At 41.3% G+C, this 20,977-nt stretch overlaps 1 protein-coding gene and 1 long non-coding RNA gene across 2 annotated transcripts; both read left to right on the top strand.

The window, feature by feature from the left end:
- The first annotated feature begins 1,463 nt into the window (after positions 1-1,463).
- On the top strand, positions 1,464-3,343 carry LOC123579021. The gene is made up of 3 exons (XR_006702596.1): positions 1,464-1,513; positions 1,985-2,023; positions 3,036-3,343. It is a non-coding gene; the product is annotated as an uncharacterized LOC123579021 (long non-coding RNA).
- A 15,711-nt stretch (positions 3,344-19,054) lies between these two features.
- LOC123578524 (histo-blood group ABO system transferase-like) lies at positions 19,055-20,139 on the top strand. The gene is given in 2 exon segments (XM_045441380.1): positions 19,055-19,871; positions 19,874-20,139. Coding segments are annotated over 2 exon segments (1,083 nt in total).
- The last annotated feature ends 838 nt before the right edge of the window (positions 20,140-20,977 follow it).

Genomic DNA, 20,977 nt, shown 5'->3' with positions numbered 1-20,977 from the left:
AAGTTGGTACTGAATCCCTCACACCCACACCAGTGGGAATCCCATCTCTGAATCCCAAAGACCCGGATGAGTCCCTATGCAGTTCGCTTTCAGTCACACCCTTTGTTCGGGACTGTGGCGCCTTTCTGGCCGGGATGCCCATTTTTGACTTTCGGTGTGATAAGGAGTTGAATAGTGTTATAGGCAGAGGGACTGTCACGTGCAGAGGCTTGTAAGTGCTACTGAGTGGAGTGTTAGGGGAAACCTGCAGCCTGTTTCCTGTATACAGGAAACAGATAGTGAGTGGTGTGGCAGCCTGAGCAGTTAGGCTTTCATCCCGAGGGCCATGGACAGTTTTGAATCGAGAGACCTGATGTGAGATAGGATTTTAAAAGGTTCCCAAAGGCCGCTAAGTGTGGAAGGGACTTTGGGGAGGGATGATGAGAGGAAGTGGGGAAAGTTTGAGAAAGTTCCTGTAACAGAGTCTGGGAGCATTACCATGAGGCTGGACCAGAGGGGTAGCCAGAGGACTGTCAAAGTAAAACTCCCCCCTGGGCAAAGTTGAAACAAGCAAGGAAGACAATTCAAGGCTATTGCAGTAGGAGAGAGGGACTGAATTCAACTCCAATGAAATGAAAGGCAGGAGGGTTTTTAAGTGCTGGAGTGAGCCATTGGAAAAGTGCTGGAGGATGTCAGATGGGGAGGTTGATCAGTGGGATCTGCGGGGCACAGGGAGTTACTCCTGAGATTGCACGTCCTTTTTTCTGTGATTAAGACGTATGTGTTTTCTAATTGGTATTTGTAGAAGTTAGGCTTCTCCTGGCCCACGGAGACTGAGAGATAGGGCTGCTGTGTTTTTTGGTGTTCACATTGCAAAGAGATGGTTCCCAAGTCCTTGAGAAAGTCATTTCCTGGGTTGAAAACTGGGCCAGGAGAAGATTTACATATATTTGGGGGAAAAAAAAAAAACGGAGAAAGAATTTACAATTGCAAGTTTCCTAAAGTAAATGCTCTAAGAAAAGGGAGTTTAGGAGCCTATAGTCAGGAAGAAACCTGATTAACACTTAGTCAAGCTGAGGAAATGCTAAGGCTGTCTTGGTAAGGGGGTAGAAATGATACAAGGTAGACCCTAAGGAAAGAGGACTATTTTAAGTATAGAGTACTATCATCTGCCCACCTGCCAAGGCCTATCCTCCCTACCCCCTATTTTTAGCTTAATGAACTTAAGGAACACCATTTGTTTTAAAATTAAGCAATCACTGTTTCTCTAAATGTGTTCCTATAGGTAGTCAATTAAAATTTAAAATGGATTTAGCAAGGTAAATTAAAAAAAAATTTTTTTTAACCTTTATTTTTGAGAAGGAGACAGCGCGAGCGGGGGAGGAGCAGGGAGAGAGGGAGTCAGAATCTGAAGCAGGCTCCAGGCTCCAAGCTGTCAGCACAGAGCCCGATACAGGGCTCAAACTCACAAACCGTGAGATCATGACGAAGTCAGATGCTTAGCCGATGGAGCCACCCAGGTGCCCTGAGCAAGGTAAATTTTTAAAAGCAATTAATACTTGGTTTACCCTTAATACGCAGCTAAGCAGTGCACTAATATACTAAAATCAAAAGTGTTAAATATCATATTTTCTTAAATGAATAAAATACCCAAAACATTCAGAATTTCAAAATCCATCACTTAATTTGCATTGAGAACAATGACAAATATGATAGTCATAGCACACACTCAGCACTTAATATGGACTAATGTGTTTGATCCCAACACCAGCCCTATGAGGATGGTTCCCTTAACTATCCCCATTTTACAGAAGAAGACACTGAAGCAAGGAGAGGTTGAATTGTCCCAAATCACACAGCCAATGAGGTCAAGCTAATGACTGAGGCTTCTAAATTAGACATTCAAATGGAGGTCACCTTGATTCAGGGCAGAGATGAAGGTTTGGATGAACCCTTGAGACCCTACCATGGATACGTATCACTCACAGTCTTACTCTTCTCACAGGGACCCATGGCTGCAGAAATGTTTGTGGATCATGCACAGGTGAGTGGGGGGTATCTCAGTCCCTCACCCACCCCATCTTTACCCATATAGTCTCTGGGGTGTCCTGGAATGCTGTACCTGCCACCCTCATGGCTATTGGGACTGGGGCCCCTGGATTCCTTGAGATTCAAGGTCCTGAACCCACACCAGGCATTATATGAAGGGGTTTCCATTTCTGACAACCAAGAGAATGCTATTTAGGGGTGTTATAGGCACAGAGATCAGCATTTGCAGATACTTGGAGGTGAAACTGAGTTGGCAGGATTCAGGGAACTGCACGTCTCCAATATGTCTGGTGGGACCAAGGAGCAAAAATGTAGGAGTCAGGTCTAGAATGGCAGTCTCAGGAACTATGCCTCTATTCTGAGGATGTTAGGAATGTTGGAACATTCAGAGTAGAGAAGGGAGGTCATTTGAATCAGGTCTTAACAGATTTCCTCTGGCTGCAGACTGGAGAACAGAGAGTAGGGGTGGGGGAGGAAGGTACTGAATAGTCCAGATAAGTATTGGTAATGACTGGATCAGGATGTTGGTTGTGGAGGCGGGGGGAAAACCTATGGCTTCTGGGTTGGTTTGTAAAGTAGGTCTACTTTGTGATATGGATGGTTAAAGAGAAAGAGAGGAGCTGGAGATAATTCCAAGGGTTGTGGCTTTTGCAACTGGAAGAAAAGAGTTACCCTCTATTGAGATGGAGAAGTCATTTGTAGTGTTACAGAACCAGGCTGGAACGCTGGTGGAAAAACCAAGCGGCACTTGGAGATCTTGGTGGATCGGAGATTTATTTAACATCGGCGGGCGGGCTCAGAGGAGACCGTTTCTCCAAAGATCTGAATCCCGGATGAAGGGGGGAAGGGTAATTTATAGTTGTCAGCTTCCATATCTGTGGCAGGTTTACCCGCGCAGCAAACAGGGCAAGAAGAACCCAGAAGAGGGGTCTCTAAGCTAGAGACCAGAGCTTGTTTTAGTCCCGTCGCCATCTTATGGTATAAAACTTTATTCATTTTCCCAACAGTAGGAATAATTTTCAGAGGGAATATCAGGAGTTTGGTTCAAACCTGTTGAGTGTGAGAAGTTCCGGAGACTTCTGAGTGGAGGCATTGAATGGACGGCAAGATGCACATGTCTGGATTTGAGGGTAAGGGCTCAAGTTCCAGACACCACGAGGTGATGTCCTATATGGGGACCAGGGTAGAGCTGTGAGTCACATTTGGGAAGGGACATCTTCAGGTCATGGTGACTGAGGGGCAGAGAAGAGGAGGACAAGGCCAGAGGACTGGATCTGTGCCTTGGGCACCTGAGTGGTGTTGGTGAGCATCACAAAGACAGCTGAGGGAGGGTGGTGGCCATGGGGGAGGAGGTGAGGCTTGTGAGGGTTTGAGGCTTCCACAGAGGAGTGCACATGGGATGGATGTGGAAGCACAACAGTAACTGGAGTGAGATGACAGTGAGGCCAAGGCCAGTGCTTCCTCAGCCCTCTGCGGGCTGGCCAGGCTTTTGTGGTGACCTTGTGGGGCCTGGAGAGGTTTACACAGGCTGGTAGACGAGCTCAGGAACACACAAGGCCAGGGGACAGTGGTGGCAATGCTGGGTGAGGCTTGACTGGAAAGAGGGAGGCCGAGACTAGTGAGGGGACAGTGTGTGCAGCACAGCAGCAGAAGGGCCTTAAGGTGTGGACCCCTGAATGTGGTTCCAGGTGGGTGAGGCCGAAACAGGAAAGGGTGTGGTGCAGAGGCCTTTAAAGCAGGGCTGGGGGCTTCCCCTGCCAGTGTGGGCCACCCGGGGACCAGCGCAGGATGGATCTTCATTGTATTTGCCAAGTGCTCTTTGGGTGCCAAGGGCAGAGTGGAACATGGGGAGGCCAGGGACATACCCTGGGTGGGGGCTGGGGTGGAGGAGGTGGCCGTGACCATGGGGGTGATGGATGGGAGGGCAATATGGTCCATGGAGTGATGAGTCAGTGGAGAGAGGGAGAACTGAGGGTCCCAGGGCCTCACTCCTAGCAGCTTAAGGGAGAAAGCTGAACCCGTGTTTGCTTGTGTCTCAGAGGCATGATCTGGGAACCCCTGGGGAATTTGCTGGCAGGAGAGGAGGTGGAGCCTTTCATGCCATGCCTAGTGCTTGAATGACATTTATTTATTTGCCATCATGCCTGTGTGGGAACGATATGGGGTGACACAGGAATCAGTAAGAAGGAGGAGAGAGCTAGCACCAGGAGCATCCGGGCCTTGTCGATCCTGTGAGGGGATGTGCATGGAGTGGATGTCCGGGGGGTAAACGGAGGGTCCCAGTGAGAGGTGGCTCAGGGCCACTGCTCTCCCCATCATGGTGGGCTGTTGTGACCTTGGAGGATGTGGCTGTGGACTGGTCTCAGGAGGAGCGGGAGCTCCTTGACAGGGCTCAGAGACTCCTGTACCGCGCTCTGGTGCTAGAGAACTTTGCACTTGTGGCCTCACTGGGTAAGTCTTTCACACTCACCCCGGCGTCCTTGACCAGGCTCTTTCATTCTTCGTTTCTGCTCTAAGTAAAAGAGCATCCCCTAACATTTCATTTTTTGACGGCACAGTTTGCATCTTTTTATGTTGTATATCCATTAACTAAGTTATGTAGCTATGATTATCTTAAATACTTTTTTTCTTTTAACCCTTGTATTAGAGTTAAGTGATTTATACATCACTATTATAGTAGTAGAGTATTCTGAATTTGACTACATATTTACCTTTACCAGTAGTTTGATACTTTTATATGGTTTCATGTTACTAATTAGCATCTGTTCATTTCAGCTTGAAGAACTCCCTTTGGTGTTTCTTGTAGAGTAGGCCTAGCCGTCATGGATTCACTCAGCTTTGTGTTTCTGGGAAAATCTTTATCTCTTCCTCATTCTGAAGGACAGCTGTGCTGGGTAAAGTATAAATATTGGTTATCACATGTTCCCCCAGCACTTTGAATATATCATCCTACTCTTTCCTGCAAGGTTTCTTTTGAGAAATAGGGATGTAGGTTTATGTGGGTTCCTTTGGAAGAGATGACCTTTTCCTTTTGCTGCCTTCAGAATTCTGTTTTTGACTTTTGATGGTTTTATTATAATATGGCTTGGTGAAGTTTTCTTTGAGTTTAATCTAAATGGGGACCTTTGAGCTTCCTGTACCTGAACATCCATATCTCCTCCCTCAGAGGTTTTTAGCCATTATGTGTTAAATAAGCTTTTTGCCTCCCTCTCTCTCTTTTTTTCTGTGATTCCCATAATGCAAATACTGTTTATTTGTTGGTGTCCCATAATGCACAGAGGCCTTCTTCACTCTTTTTCATTCTTTTTTCTTTCTGATAGGGGAATTTCAAATGACCTGTTTTTGAGTTCACAGATTCTTTCTTCTGGTTGATCAAGTCTGTTGTTGATAACCTCTATTGCCATTTTCATTTCATTCATTGTATTCTTCAGCTCCAGAATTTCTGTTTGTTTTATTATTATTATTTCAGTCTGCCTGTTGAACTTCGCAGTTTGCTCCTGTATCATTCTCTTGAATTTATTGAATTTCCTGTGTTCTCTTATAGATTGCTGAGCTTCCTTAAAATTATTTTGAATTCACTGTTCAGCAGTTCTAAATCTCCATTTTTCCTCCTGGTCACTTATCAGAAATTACTGTGTCTCGTTTGAAGTGCGTTTCCTGTAGCCTGCATTAGCATCTGTATATTTGGTTGAAAGTCACCCCTTCCAGACTTTACGGACTGGGGGTCACCCCTTCCAGACTTTACGGACTGGTTTGTGTGGGAAAGACCTTCCCTGGTAGGTGAGTGCAAGGGCACCAGCTGGGTGGGGTGTGGCGGTTCCAGCTCTGGGGAAGGCCCAGCTGCATAGTCTCCACGAAGCTCTTTCAGTTGAGGCAGCGACAGTGAGGATTGCAAGCAGTCCTCAACAGCCAGTGTTGTAAGGTGTCCACAGGGCCGACGAAGACCACTGGGATCTTTGGTGGCAAAAGTGCTGAGGACCACCTCGTCTCTTTTCCTCTCATAGCCCATGTTGTGGCCAGGGGGATCCCTCTTGGTAGCAGGTGTGGCTTTCGGGCACCCTTGCGGTTGTGGTAGCACTGGTGTCCCGTGCATACGTGCCATGGAACAGCCATGGACCTGGAGTCTGGAGTTGGGTGCTCACAGAGCAACAATGTCTCTGGGGTCTTGGGAACTGGCTAGCCTACGGATGCAGTGGTTCCGGTGTCTGAGGCACGGGCATGTGCAGAGCAGCCACAGAGCCGGGGACTGGAGCCCATGTACCAGTGGAGCAACAGTGGCTTTGGGCGTTGGACGGTCTGAAGCAGCAGTGGCTCTCCTGCCCGAGATGTGGGCACACGTGGAGAAGCTACGCATCTGAGATCTGAAGTGTCGGCACACACAGAGCAGCAAGGACTCTGGGATCCAGGGCATACGCAGGTGGAGGGGGGGGGGCTGGCAGCCCTGGTCCCGGGGTAGCGTAATAGCAGCTCCCTCAGGGAAGGACCTGCAGCAGCGATGCCCTCCCCGAGGGTTCCAGGGTGGCACGGCTGTGGCAAAAACTGCTGGTGTCCTCTCTGGAACGGAGTATGAGTTCTGTGCTGATTAATGCAAGGTTCTCTGCCGTAAAAGCTGCAGGTGTGGCTAATGTGGGGGATGTTTTAAGTTCTCGGTGGCAAGGGCTGCCAGGCTTCTTGCAGAGCAGGCTCTGGGGGTCAATGATGGCACCCACCATGTGGTTGATACCGATGAAAGGTCTCTGCCCCTTCTCTCTTCCGCTAGCCATCTCCGGACATCTCAGGTAAGCGGAGCTCCCCGGCAGTCCATCCTGTGAGATTATTCTTCATTTTTTTGCTCTACTGTGTTACTGTAGGATCTTTTTTGGTTTTGTTTTGTTTACTTATTTATTTTGAAAGAAAGCGTGAGCAGGGGAGGGGTAGAGAGAGAGAGAGGGAGAGAGAGGGGTAGAGAGAGAAGGAGAGGGATGTGGGGCTTGAACCCATGAAACCATGAGATCATGACCTGAGCTGAAATCAAGAGTCAGACGCTTAACCAACTGAGCCACCCAGGTGCCCCTGTAGGTTCTTAATTGAACACTTGAGTCCTCTCCAAACTATTTTTAGTCGTGGATAGTTTTTTTAATTGTTGTTTTTTCTGTGGGAGGATGAAGGCTTGTAGCTCCTACCCAGCCATCTTGATGACATCAATTTTCCCAGAGTCTCACGATGCAGCAGTGTGTGGACCACCTGCTACTGGTGTCTGTATGAGCCTGGACCTAAAATGTGATATTTTAACATCTGTATATACCCGTGAAATCACCATAATAATGATAATGAATATATAGATCACCCTCAAAGTTACCTCATGACCCCATTATAGTCCCTGTCTTCCTTCCTGGCTCCTTATCCCCATGATCAGAGATTAACTGTCTTTCATTCTAGACTTGTTTGCCTTTTCTAGAATGTTATATAAATGGAATTATAAAATATTTATTCTTTTTTGTTTGTTATCTCTTTTCATTTTGTTCAATTATTTGGAAATCATTCAAGTCATATGTTTGAGTACTTCATTCTTTTTGTTACTGAGTAGTGTTTTCTTGTATGAACATACCCTAATTTCTTATTCTATTCATGTGTTAATGAACCTTTGGATTGATTCCAGTTTGAGGTTATTATAAATAAAGCTGTTATGAACATTCATGAACCAGTCTTTTTTGGGGGTTAATACTTAGCGGTACAATGCCTGAATCAAGGGATTGGTGAGTGTTTGTCATTCTGTGAACTGACAAAACTGTCCCAAAGTGGTTTTACCATTTTACATTCCCATCAGCAACTGATGAGAGTTCTAGCTTCTCTGGAACTTCATCGACACTTGGTAGGTCAATCTTTTTAATTTCAGCCATTCCCAGATGTGTGTAGTGATATCTCATTGTGACTCTAACTTGTAATCCCTTAGCAACTAGTGTTTTTAGAAATTTTACATACGATTAATGACATTCTCCTATTTTCTTTAGTGAATTGTCTGTTAAAATCTTTTCCTCGTTTTAAAACATTTGTTTTGTTATTTTATTGAGTTTTAAGAATTCTTAATAAATTCTGGATATGGATATGGGAAACATACCCGTTAGATATGTGGTTTGCCTATATAGGCATCCAGTGTGCGGCTTCTCTTTTCATCTCTTAACAGTGTCTTTCCTGTGGCAGAAGTCTTTAATGTTAGTGAAGTCAGATTTGTCTTTTTTTTTCTTTTATTGAACCCGTTTTTTCAGTTATATAAAAGAAATCTGTATAACTCAAGAGAAAAAAATCTCTAATGTAAAGGAGGATCTATAGTTAGATTTATAATTCATTTTCAGTTAATTCTCCTTTATTGTGTGAAACATGGGGGTGAAAGTTCTCTTAAAAAAAGGACATCCGATTGCACCATCTAAATTAGTTGAAGAGTATCTTTTCTCACTGAATTGGCTTTGCACCTCTCTTAAAAAATCAGTTGCTCTTATATGACCTTATTTTTGGATTTTCTATTCTGTTTCATTCATCCCTTTATCTGTACTTTGGCAAGTATCTTAAAGTCCAAATATGATTTTATAATATGTCTTGAAATTGGGTAATATAGTCTTCTAACTCTGTTTTTCTTTTCCAATTTGTGTTGGCTATTCTAACTCTTGCATTTTCATATGGTTTTAGACCCCCTTGTCAACTTCTAATGAAAATATATTAGGATTTTGACTGGGATTGCTTTAGATTAATTTGAAGATAATTAACACATTAACAATATTGAGTGTTTCAGTCCATAAAAACAGAATATATTTCCCTTTATTTAGATATTTAATTTTTCTCAGAAGTATTTTCTAGTTTTTTGTTTATATTTCTTGTACATTTTCTCTCCAAATATTTCATGTCTGAGGCTCTTTTAAAAAGTATTTTTTGTGTCAATTTCCAGTTGTTCTTTGGTACTGTATAGAAGTGAAATTGCTTTATTTTTATTTTTTATTATTTTTGTATTTTTAAATTTTCTTTCTTAAATTGAAGTATAATTAAAATACAGCATTATAGGGGCGCCTGGGTGGCGCAGTCGGTTAAGCGTCCGACTTCAGCCAGGTCACGATCTCGCGGTCCGTGAGTTCGAGCCCTGCGTCGGGCTCTGGGCTGATGGCTCAGAGCCTGGAGCCTGTTTCCAATTCTGTGTCTCCCTCTCTCTCTGCCCTTCCCCCGTTCATGCTGTGTCTCTCTCTGTCCCAAAAATAAATAAACGTTGAAAAAAAATTAAAAAAAAAATACAGCATTATATTAGTATCAGGTGTTACAATATAAGGATTCAACAATTTTGTACATTACTCAGTGCTCTAAGTGTACTCTTCATCCTTTTCACCACCTCCCCTCTGGCAATCACCAGTTCTCTGTATTGAAGTGTCTGTTTTGTTTGTCTCTTTTTTTCTTTGTTTGTTCCTTTGCTTTTAAAAATTCCAAATGTGCATGATATCATATGGTATTTGTCTTTCTTTGGTTGACTTATTTCATGTATCGGTTGCATTCTTAACAGTATGCCCCAGATCATGAGTACTTAAGTTCATGCAAAAACTTGTGCCCAAATGTTTATAGCAACTTTATTCATAATAGCCCCAATGTCATTCAGTAGGTGAATGCTTAAATAAACTGTGGTCCATCCATACTATTTGGCAGTAAAAAGTACCAAACTATTGATACATGCTACAACTTGAATGGTTTTCAAGGGAATTAAGTGCAAAGAGCCAATATCAATAGGGCACATAGTGTGTGGTTCCATTTATGTAATATTTTTAAAATCACAGGTTAGTGGTTGCCAGAGAAGAACTAGGTAGCTAAGGAGGGAGGAAGGTGGCTGTGGTTATAAAACGGATCCTTGTGATGGAACAGTTTTGTGTCTTGACTGTCACACAAATCTACACTTGACAAAATTGTGTAGATATAAACATACACGAGTATGTAAACTTGAAATATTAGCCTGGTGAACTGTATCATGTCAATTTTCTGGTCTTGATATTGTACTATAGTTATGCAAGTTGATGCCAAGGGGGAAACTTATGGGTTATCTTTTTGTTTCTTACAACTGTGTGTGAATCTACAGTGACCTCAAAATGAAAAGTTAAATGAAAGTAAGGGGATGGAAAAAGATACGCTACACTAACACTAGTCTAAACAACACTATTATGCCTATGGTGAAATCATACAAAGTAGGTTTATCAACAAAGAATATTACTAAAGTAAGTATATAAAAGACTGATAAAGAGGCCTTTTCTAAGAGATTATGATAATCATAAATGTGTATACACCTAACAACAAACTTTAAATTATTTAAACAATAAGTGAGAAGCTAAAGTAAAACATAGACTAATCCACAATTACAATAAAAAATTTCTGCAGTTTTCTCAATAATTGATAGAACAATTGAATGAATAATTGGTATGGATATAGAATCCTTGAAGAAATCAGTCGGCTAACTTGAACTAATTCACATTTATTTTTAGACTGCTCCATCCAACAACAGAATACACTTTCTTTTCAAGTACCCAAGAGATGTTCACCAAGATCACCATATTCTAGGAACTAAAATCTCAACAAATTTAAAATTTGAATGTATTTCTCTGGTCACAAAGAAATTATACTAGAAATCATTAAAGTACATGATCTGGGAAAATCCATGAACATTTGGAAATTAGACAACATATTAATGAAGCCTCAGGCACAGAATAAAAAGGCAAATTAAGAAATACTTTTAACTGAATGAAAATGAAAATTGATACATCTGCAAGTACAAATAGATGAATCCACTATTATAGTTGAAGACTTCAACACCCCTCTACAAAAAAATGGACAGATCTAACGGGCAGAAAATCAATGAGGACATAACTGAGCTTAAGAGCACCATCATTTATTTATTCTGGTATCCATAGCATCTATAGAATACATCATCCAACAGTAGTAGAATACACATTCTTCTCAAGTGTGGAATATTCACCAAAGAGACCACATTCTGAGTCATAAAACACAATTTAAACTTAAAAGAATAGAAATCATGTAACATGTTTTCAGACTACCATGGAATTAAACTAGAAAAGATAGCTAGAAAATCTCAGAATATGTGGAGATTAAACAACACATTTCTAAACAATGTGTGTATCGAAGAGGAACTTTCAAGAGAAATTTTAAAATATTTTGAAATAAATGAAATGAAAATATAATCTACCTAAATTTATGGGATGAAAAAAAATCTAAAATCAGTCATCTAAACCAGAAACTTTAGCAATTGAAGAAAGAAAGGAAAATTAAATCCAAAGTAAGAAGAAAAGAAATAATAAGAGGGTAGAAGTCAATGAAATTGAAAGCAGGAAATCAACAGATAAAATCAACAAAACCAAAAACTAATTATTTGAAATATCAACAAAATCAATAAGCTTCTAACTGGGCTAGTTCAAAAGAGAGAAGACACAAATTACTAATATCAGAAATGAAAGAGTTCACAGCACTACAGACTCCATGGATACTAAAAGGATAATAAAAGAATATTATAAACAACTCTATGCCCACAAATTTAATAACTTAGATGAAATGAACCAATTCCTTAAAAGGCACAGTCTGCCAAAATTCACGCAAGAAAAAACAAACTGAATAGGCTTTTTATGTCTATTAAAGAGTTTGAATCAATATTTAATAATCTTCCAAAACAGAAAGTACCAGCCCCAAGTAGTTTCACTGGTGAGTTCTACCAAATATTTAAGAAGTTATATCATTTCTCTACAATCTCATTCAGAGGATAAAGGCAGAAGGGATACTTTCTAATTCATTCTATGAGGCCAGCATTGCCCTAATACCAATGTTAGACAAAGACATTACAGGAAAAAAACTACAGATCAATATCTCCCATGAACGTAAGTACAAAAATCAACAAAATATTAGCAAATCAAATCCAACAAGGTATGAGAAGTTCTACACCTCAGCCAAGTGGGATTTATTCCAAGGATGCAGTCTGACATTGGAAAGTCAATTAATGTCATCCATCACATCAACAGACTAAAGGATAAAAATCGCATGATCATATCAATAGATGCATAAAGAGCATATGACAAAAATCTAGCATTCATTCATTATTTTAAAAAACCTCAGCAAAGTAGAAATAGAGGAGAGCTTTCTCAGCTTTATATAGAACAACTTCAAAAACACTACAAATAACATCATACTTAATGGTGAGCAGCTAGAAGCTTTCCTGCTAAGATCAGAAACAAGGTAAGAATATGCTTTCTCATCATTCCTTTTCAGCATAGTATGGGAAGTCCTAATTCAGGCAATAAGGGAAGAAAAGGAAATAGAAATATTTAGGTTGGGAAGGAAGAAATGAAAATCTTTGTTTGTAGGTGACTATATTGTCTGTATAGAAAATCCTAAATAATCAAGAAAAAAAGAACTCCTGGAATTAATAAGTGATTATAGCAAAGTTTCAGAATATAAGTTAATATTCAAAAGTGTTAACTGCTTTCGTATATACCAGCAATGAACAATTGGAATTTAAAATTAAAAATAATACCATTTATATTAGCTTCCCCCAAAATGAAATACTTGAGAGTAAATGTAACTATATATATAGATATATATAAGATGTTTGTGAGTAAAACTACAAAACCAATGAATGGAATTAAAGAACTAAATAAATGTAGAGATACTCCATGTTCATGGATAGGAAGATTCAGTATAGTCAAGATGTCAGTTCTTCCCAACTTGATCTATAGATTAAATGCAATCACAGTGTAAATCCTAGCAAGTCATTTTGTGGATATTGGCAAACTGATCCTTAAGTTTAAGTTTGTATGAAGAGGCAAAGGATCTGGAATACCCAGCATAATATTGAAGGAAAACAGAGGACTGACAATACGTAGTATAAAGCTATAGTAATCGAGACAGTAGGGTATTGGTGAAAAAATAGACAGATAAATGGAACAGAAAAGAAAGCCCAGAAGTAGACCCACATAAATATCGTCAACTGATTTTTGGCAAAGCAGCAAAGGTAATTCAGTGGGAAAAAGATTGTCTTTTCTATAGTTGCTGCTGGACAATTGAACATCCACATCTAAAAAAAAAAAGTAATCTGGACACAGACCTTATACCCTTCACAAAAATTAACTCAGAATGGTCACAAACCTAAATGTAAGAAACCAAACCAAACAAAAACCCACAAAAACTCCCAGAAGATGGAGAATTAAAGTGACCTTGGGTTTGGTGATGATTATTTATTTATTTATTTATTTATTTATTTTTATTTATTAAAAAAAATTTTTTTTACATTTACTTATTTTTGATAGAGACAGAGCACAAGTGGGAGTGGGGCAGAGAGAGAAGGAGACACAGAATCCGAAACAGGCTCCAGGCTCCGAGCTGTCAGCACAGAGCCCGACGAGGGGCTCTAACTCACAAACCGCAGATCACCACCTGAGCCGAAGTCGGACGTTTAACCGACTGAGCCACCCAGGTGCCCCTGGTGATGACTTTTTTTTTTTTTTGATAACATAAATGCACAGTTTGTGAAAGAAAACATCATTTAAACTTTATTCAAATTGAAAACTCAGGATTTGCAAAACATGGTGTTAAAAGAATGGGAAGACAAGCCACAGACTGGGAGAAAAATCTTTGCAAAACACATATATGATAAAGGACTGGTATTAAAAATATGGAAATTTCTTAAAACCCAACAATAATAACACGAAAAACTCAATTAAAAAGGGTATAATAGGTCAGAATAGACATGGTCCCAGAGAATATATACAGATGCAAATAACCTCTGAAAAGATACTCAACTTCACGTGTTATTAGGAAATTACAAATTAAAAAATAATGAGATACCACTACACAACAATTAGAATGGCCAATATTCAAAACAGAAACACCAAACAAAGGAAGTGTGTGGAACAAGAGGAATCCTTCATTGTTGTTGGGAATGCAAAACAGTACAGTCACTCTGGAGACTGGCAGTTTCTTTTACAAAACTAAATACACTATTACCATACAATCCGGTTGATATTTACCCAAATGAGTTGAAACATGTGTCCCCATACAATACTTCCCATGAATAATTTCCCAAACCTGGAAGCAAGAAAGATGCCCTTCAGTAGATGAGTGGAAAAACAAACTGATACAACTATAACATGGAATATTATTCAGTGATAAAAAGAAATATGCTACCAAGCTACTAAAAGACATGGAAGAAACCCTTAATGGATATTGCTAAGTGAAGGAAGCCAATCTAAAAAGCTACACACTGTATGGTTCCCGCTACATGACATTCTAGAAAGGCAAAACCATGGAGACAGTAAAAAGATCAGTGTTTGCCATGGTATCAGAAAAGAGGGAGGGAGGGATGAATACACAGGTGGAACACGGAGGATTTTTAGGGCAGGTAAAACTATCCTGTATGATACTATAATGATGAATACATGTCATTATACATTTGTCAAAAGCTATAGAATATACAGCACAAAGAATGAAACCTAGCATAAATTGTGGAAGTTAATTAATGATAATATATTTGCATTGGCTTCTCATTTGTAACAAATATACTAATGCAAAGGATTAACTGACTGAGCCACCCAGGCACCCCTCATTGATCTGTTCTATTGTTATTTTCATTTCTATATAATTTATTTCTGCTCTGATCTTTATTATTTCCTTCCTTCTGCTGACTTTAGGTTTTGTTTGTTGTTCTTTTTCTAGCTCCTTTTGGTGCAACGTTACGTTGTTTATTTTGAGATTTTTCTTGCTTCTTGCTTAAGGTAGGCCGGTATTGCTATATACTGCCCTCTTAGAACCACTTTTTCTGCATCCTAAAGATTTTGGACCATTGTGTTTTCATTTCTTTTGTTTCCATGTACTTTTTTTTAAAAACTTTTTTTTAAATGTTTATTTATTTTTGAGAGAGAGACAGAGAGAGAGACAGAGTGTGAGCAGGGGAAGGGCAGAGAGAGAATCCGAAGCACGCTCCAGGCTCTGAGCTGTCTGCACAGAGCCTGACACGGGGCTCGAGCTCACAGACTGTGAGATCATGACCTGAGCTGAAGTCGGATGCTTAACTGGCTGAGCGACCCAGGTGCCTCTGTTTCCATGTACTTTTAATTTCCTCTTTGATTTCCTGGTTGACCCATTCATTTTTTAGTAACAAGTTATTTAACCTGCATGTATTTGTGGTCTTTACAGATTTTTTTTTCTTGTGGTTAACTTCATAGCATTGTGGTCAGGAAAGATGCATAGTATGAATTGTATCTTGAATTTGCTGAGGTTTGTTTTGTGGTCTAATATATGATCTATTCTAGAGAATGTTCCACATGCACTTAATGTGTATTCTGCTGTTTTAGGGTGGAATGCTCTGAATATATCTGTTAAATCGATCTGGTCCAGTGGGCCATTCAGTGCCATTGTTTCCTTGTTGATTTTTGTTTAGATGATCTGTCCATTGATGTAAGTAGGGTGTTAAAGTCCCCTACCATTCTTATACTGTTATTGATTAGTTCCTTTATGTTTGTTATTAACTGCTTGATGTATTTGGATGCCCCTATGTTGAGTGAATACATATTTACAATTGTTATATCTTCTCACTGGATTGTCCCCTTTAATATTATATGGAGTCCTTCTTTGGCTCTTGTTACAGTCTCTGTTTTAAAGTCTATTTTGTTCAAAGTAAGTATTGCTGTGCCAGCTTTCTTTTGACATCCATTTGCATGACGGATGTTTCTCCGTTCTCTTACCTTCAATCTGCAGGTGTGTTTAGGTCTAAGATGGGTCTCTTGTGGGCAGAATATAGATAGGTCTTGTTTTTTTTATCCATTTTGTCACCCTTCTTTTGATTGGAATTTTTAGTCCAATTATATTCAAAGTAATTATTGATAGTATATGTATTTATTTCCATTTTATTACACGTTTTGTGGTTGTTTCTGAAGATTTTGTCTGATCCTTTCTTGTCTCTCTTTCATGTTTTGCTGATTTTCTTTAGTCATATATTTGGATTTCTTTCTCTTTATTCTTTGCATATTTATTAGTGGTTTTTGATATATGATTACCATTAAATTTGTATATAATCTCTTCTGCATATAGCAGTCTATATGAAGTTGATGGTCATTTAAGTTTGAACCCATTCTTTTCTCCTCTCCTCCCCATGTTTTAGATATATGTTATTATACTCTATGTTCTTTTTTTGGTGAGTTCCTTTACTGATTTTTTACAGAAATATTCATTTATACTGCTTTTGTGTTTCCTACCTTCATAGTGTCACTTTTGGTCTCTCCTTTCCCCTCAAAGTGTCCCTTATAATATTTCTTGAAGAGCTGGTTTAGTGGTTATGACTCCTTTAGTTGTTTGTCTGGGAAAATCTTAATCTCTCTTTATATTCTGAATGATAGTCTTGCTGGATAAAGAATTCTTGGCTACAGATTTTTCCCATTCAGCACTTTGAATATATCATGCCATTCCCTTCTGGCTTACCAAATTTCTGCTGAAAAACCTTCTGCTAGCCTTATTGGTTTTCCCTTGTAGGTTAATGACTTCTTTTGTCTTGCTGCTCTAAAAATGTTTTCTTCATCACTGTATTTTGCAAGTTTCATTGCAATATGTCTTGGTGTGTGTTTGTTCTTGTCAATTTTGTTGGGGGTTCTCTGTGCCTCCTGGATCTGGTGTACTGTTTCCTTAACCAGATTAGGAAAGTTTGCCGCTATTATTTCTTCAAATAAAATTTCTGCCCCTTTTCTCTCTCTTCCTCTGGGATTCCTACAACATGAATGTTATTGTGTAATGGAGTTACTGAGTTCCCTAAGTCTATTCTCATTCTACATAAGCCTTTTCTCTTTTTTGTTCAGCTTCATTCCATTGCATTACTCTATCTCTAGGTCACTAATTCATTCCTCCACTTCTTCCATCCAGCTGTTCATTCCATCAAGTATGTTTCTCATTTTGTTTAATTGTGCCCTTTATCTCTTCTGTGTTATTCCTTCTCTGTGTTAAGGATCTCACTCATGCCTTCCATTCTTTTCTCAAGTCCGTGAGTATCCTATGATCATTGCTTTAAATTCTCTATCAGGCATGTTACATATATCTGTCTCACTTAGATCTCTGGCTGTGGCCTTGTCCTGTTATTTCATTTGGGGTAAATTTCTCTGTCTCCTTATTTTGTCTGCCTCTGTGTGTCTCTTTCTCTGTGTTAAGAAAGTTAGCGGTGTCTTCTGCTATCGAAGGTTGTGATTTTATGAAGAAGAGGTCCTAGAGCACCTTGCAGTGCAGTATCCCTTGTCCACCCAGACCTGGCACATCAGGAGAGTATCCTTTGGGTGTTGATTATGCCCTGCTGTTGTGTCTGAGTCACTTTTCCTTTCACTGCAGCCATCTGCATGGACTCTCTGCCTGTTATGGGCTATGCTTGTTCTTTGTGGTGTTAGTGGGACCCAGGCAGGTTATCTCTGAGGAGGCAGGCCTGCTGGGGAACTGTGAGCAGGTCAGAGATGTTGGAAAAAATTGCGCTGGGCCACTAATGCTATGCTGGACCACCTGAAGTGCTGTGGTGGAAGGGTCGCTGGCGGTACACTGTCATTCTTATGCACAGCCAGGCAAATGTCATGATCCACACCACAAAGAGAAGATGACTGCAGTAAAAGACACTCAGGACACTCTTCCCTCCCTCTTCCAACACAATAAGAACTGTTCTAAGAAGACTTTTTAACCCCTGAAAACCCACATCTCCAGCCAGCACTTCTGCATGAAAGCAGGAGCAAGGTGTCACAGAGAGAGCAAGGTGTCGTGAGAGCACCAGCCCACTTCGTGGGCAGGTGGCAGGTGCTCCTTCTCCACCAAGGGGCCCTTTTTCACCTGCTGTTGGCTCCCTAGTGTGGCATCAGAAGTCTGTGTCTGAGGCTTCATTTTCTAGGAGGCACATGTTTGGAGTTTCCCAGGGCATCAGCGGGAGGAGGTGTATGAAGTGGCAATAGGATAAGCCCTGCATCAACAAAGGGCCGTGTCTTGAGGCGTCTGTCTGAGGAACAGCTGACATGTGAAGGCTCAGCGAGAAAACCAAAGAACCTGACTTTAGAAAGAACCCAATAAGGGAAACCTTGAAGACACAAGTGAGACGAAGGGTCAGAATACAGAATATTCTCAAATCAGGCTGCTAAGGCAGCTTCAGCACTTACCCGCCAGCCATGTACTTGTGGGCCAGTCACCCACCTGTACAACGGGGGTAACATAGCACCCATCCCCCAAACTTATTGTAAGGATTGAACAAGATAATGCACATTAAGCTCAGCAGCCTAATCCTAACAACGGTGTGAGGCCTGTAGCATAAAAAGCAAATGCTAGTGGATTTTAAGTAATTATTAAGAGAATGAAGGAAAGCATTTCTCATCTGTAGGTTTTCTGTTCCCTCCACCATGGCTTCCAAATCAGGCCTCCGAACAATTGCCCATGTTAGCTGTATGGATATGATCTTGAAAACAGTCTGATCTTGACCTTGAGGATTTTTTCAGGAAACTCGGTGCTTAGCTCTCAGCTGTTAACAAGGGAGGGCCACACCATAAGTCCTGACCAGGGCATCACTGGTGACTACTGCCCTCCCTTGCTTTCATCACAGTCTCTGGCCTTTACCTGCTCAGTGGTCTACCTTGAGCCAGTCTCCTGAATCTGTTTCGGGGGCCCTGACTTGTCTTCTTCCTGCTCGTCCTTAAGTTCTAGCTGTCTGTTGGCTAAGTCCTGACACCTGGTTTCTTTGACAGCACTTCAGAAGGAACCTAAATTTATTAGGGTCTCCTCGGATCCTTCCTTTCTCCAAGGGCATCCAGGACATCCCTGTGCTCAGGTACTCACTTGCACCGGTTCAGGCCCCAGGGGAACCTGGGCTGCTGGAGTAGTGAGCAGGAAGTGGGAGTGTGGGTGCTTTAGGGTCGGGCGATCAGCTCCAACTTGCCTCAACCACCGAGAGGGGAAAGTTAGGAGACACAAGTACCCTTGTATCTTGGAGAAGACAAGAGGTGCATCCTTGGGTCATGCAGACATGGCCCAGCTAATGCACATACTGGCTGCAACACAGAAATGCCATTCACTTCGTCGAGTGACCTTTCTTCTTCTCCTAGCTCTTATCATCATTATCTTCAGGTCTAAGGGTTACCTGAACCCAAGAAGCCAGAAGCTGGAAAGCGTCCAGGTTGATGCAAGCATGGCTGTTAGAGACCACAATGGTCTGAAAAGTGTAAAATTACCAAGGATGGTGTGTCAACAGCCACAGGTGCTAACACCCTCTAGGAAGGACGTCCTTGTCATGACCCCTCGGCTGGCTCCCATCCTCTGGGAGGGGACTTTCAAAACTGACATCCTGAATGAGCAGTTCCGGCTCCAGAATGCCACCATTGGATTCATCACGTTTCCTGCTAAAAAAACCCAAAACCCACCTGAAGATGTTGCTGGAACTGCAGAGATGGACTTCATGGCGGGACACAGGGTGAGCTACTACGTCTTCACTGACCGACCAGACCATGTTCCTCACATTAACATCCAAAAAGGAAGGCAGACAATCATCCTCAAGGTCCAGAGCCATGCCCGCTGGGAGGACATCTCCACACACCACACGGAGATGATCAATTTTCCCCAGCAGCGCTTCCACCAGGAAGCGGATTACCTTGTGTGTGTGGATGCGGACATGAAGTTCAGCGACCACACGGGCGTGGAGATCCTCTCCTCCTTGTTCCGCACCCTGCATCCTGGCTACCGTGGGCTCAGTCGGACCCACTTCCCCTATGAACGTTGGCCTCGGTCACAAGCCCATGTTCCTGAAGATGAGGGGGACTTTCATTACACAGGGGCCTTTTTGGGAGGTCAGTGCCAGAGGTGTACAGGCTCGGCAAGGCCCGCCACGAGGCACAAATGGCCGACCAAGCCAACCACATCAAGGCTGCGAGGCATGGTGAGAGCCACCGGAACGAGTATCTGCTTTACCACAAACCCTCCAAGGTCCTCTCCCCCGAGTACCTGTGGAATCAGCAGCTAACGTATTATTTTAGACCACAAAAACTTAACTTGTCCAAAATCATAAAGTGGAGAAGATTTAAGGTCTTAGAGATGAATTACCAACTGAAAGACTGATGAGCAGAACTTCTAGGAAGGGCTCGGAGAGAGGTAATGCTCAGCTAGCCTGAGTCTTCCTTCCTTCTGGCATGGTATTCTTCATTAAACCAGTTTTAGCACAAAGGGTATGACTCTGCTTTTCCTACCTGATGGAGGCCTAGAACCACCTCTCCTAACGTAGGCCTAATACCATCCCCTCCCCACCCCTCCTGCAACCACCGAATGCACACACGTTTAGGCTGGCCTGATTCTTGGATTCAGACACAAATTCCCAGGGTTTCCACCACCTCTAGCTTCTCACTGTGTGATACCACCACCCCTCAGGATGGAGGAGGTGGGTGGTCTGAGTCTGTCCTGACAAAGGATCAGAGATGAGATCTTTTCCAGAACAAGGTAGGAAGCCTTCAGACACACAGATCACCACAATAAGGTTGGTCAACATCATCCCTCACCATGCATAGTTACAAAACTTTTTTTTTTTTCATTTTTGTCTTGGGGTGAAGATTTTTAAGATCTACTCTTTTAGCAACTTTCAAATATGCAATACAATACAAATTATAGGCATATGCTGTACATTATATCCCCATGAATAATTTCTAACTGGATGTTTATAGTTTTTGACCCCTTTAACCGGTTTTGCACCCCCTCCAATTCCCCCTATGGCAATCACCAATGTGTTCTCTGTCTCTGTGAGTTTGATTTGTTGTTGGTGTTTGTTTTGTTTTTTAGATTCCTGATGTATGTGATATCATACATTATTTACCTTTCTGTCTGACTTAATTTAATTTAGCATCATGCCCTCAAGGTCCATCCATGTTGTTGCAAATGGCAAGATTTCATTCCTTTTAATGGCTGA

The sequence above is a fragment of the Leopardus geoffroyi genome, chromosome E2, assembly GCF_018350155.1.
Source record: "Leopardus geoffroyi isolate Oge1 chromosome E2, O.geoffroyi_Oge1_pat1.0, whole genome shotgun sequence".
NCBI lineage: Eukaryota > Metazoa > Chordata > Mammalia > Carnivora > Felidae > Leopardus > Leopardus geoffroyi.
This window is presented reverse-complemented; position numbering and strand designations above follow the sequence as displayed.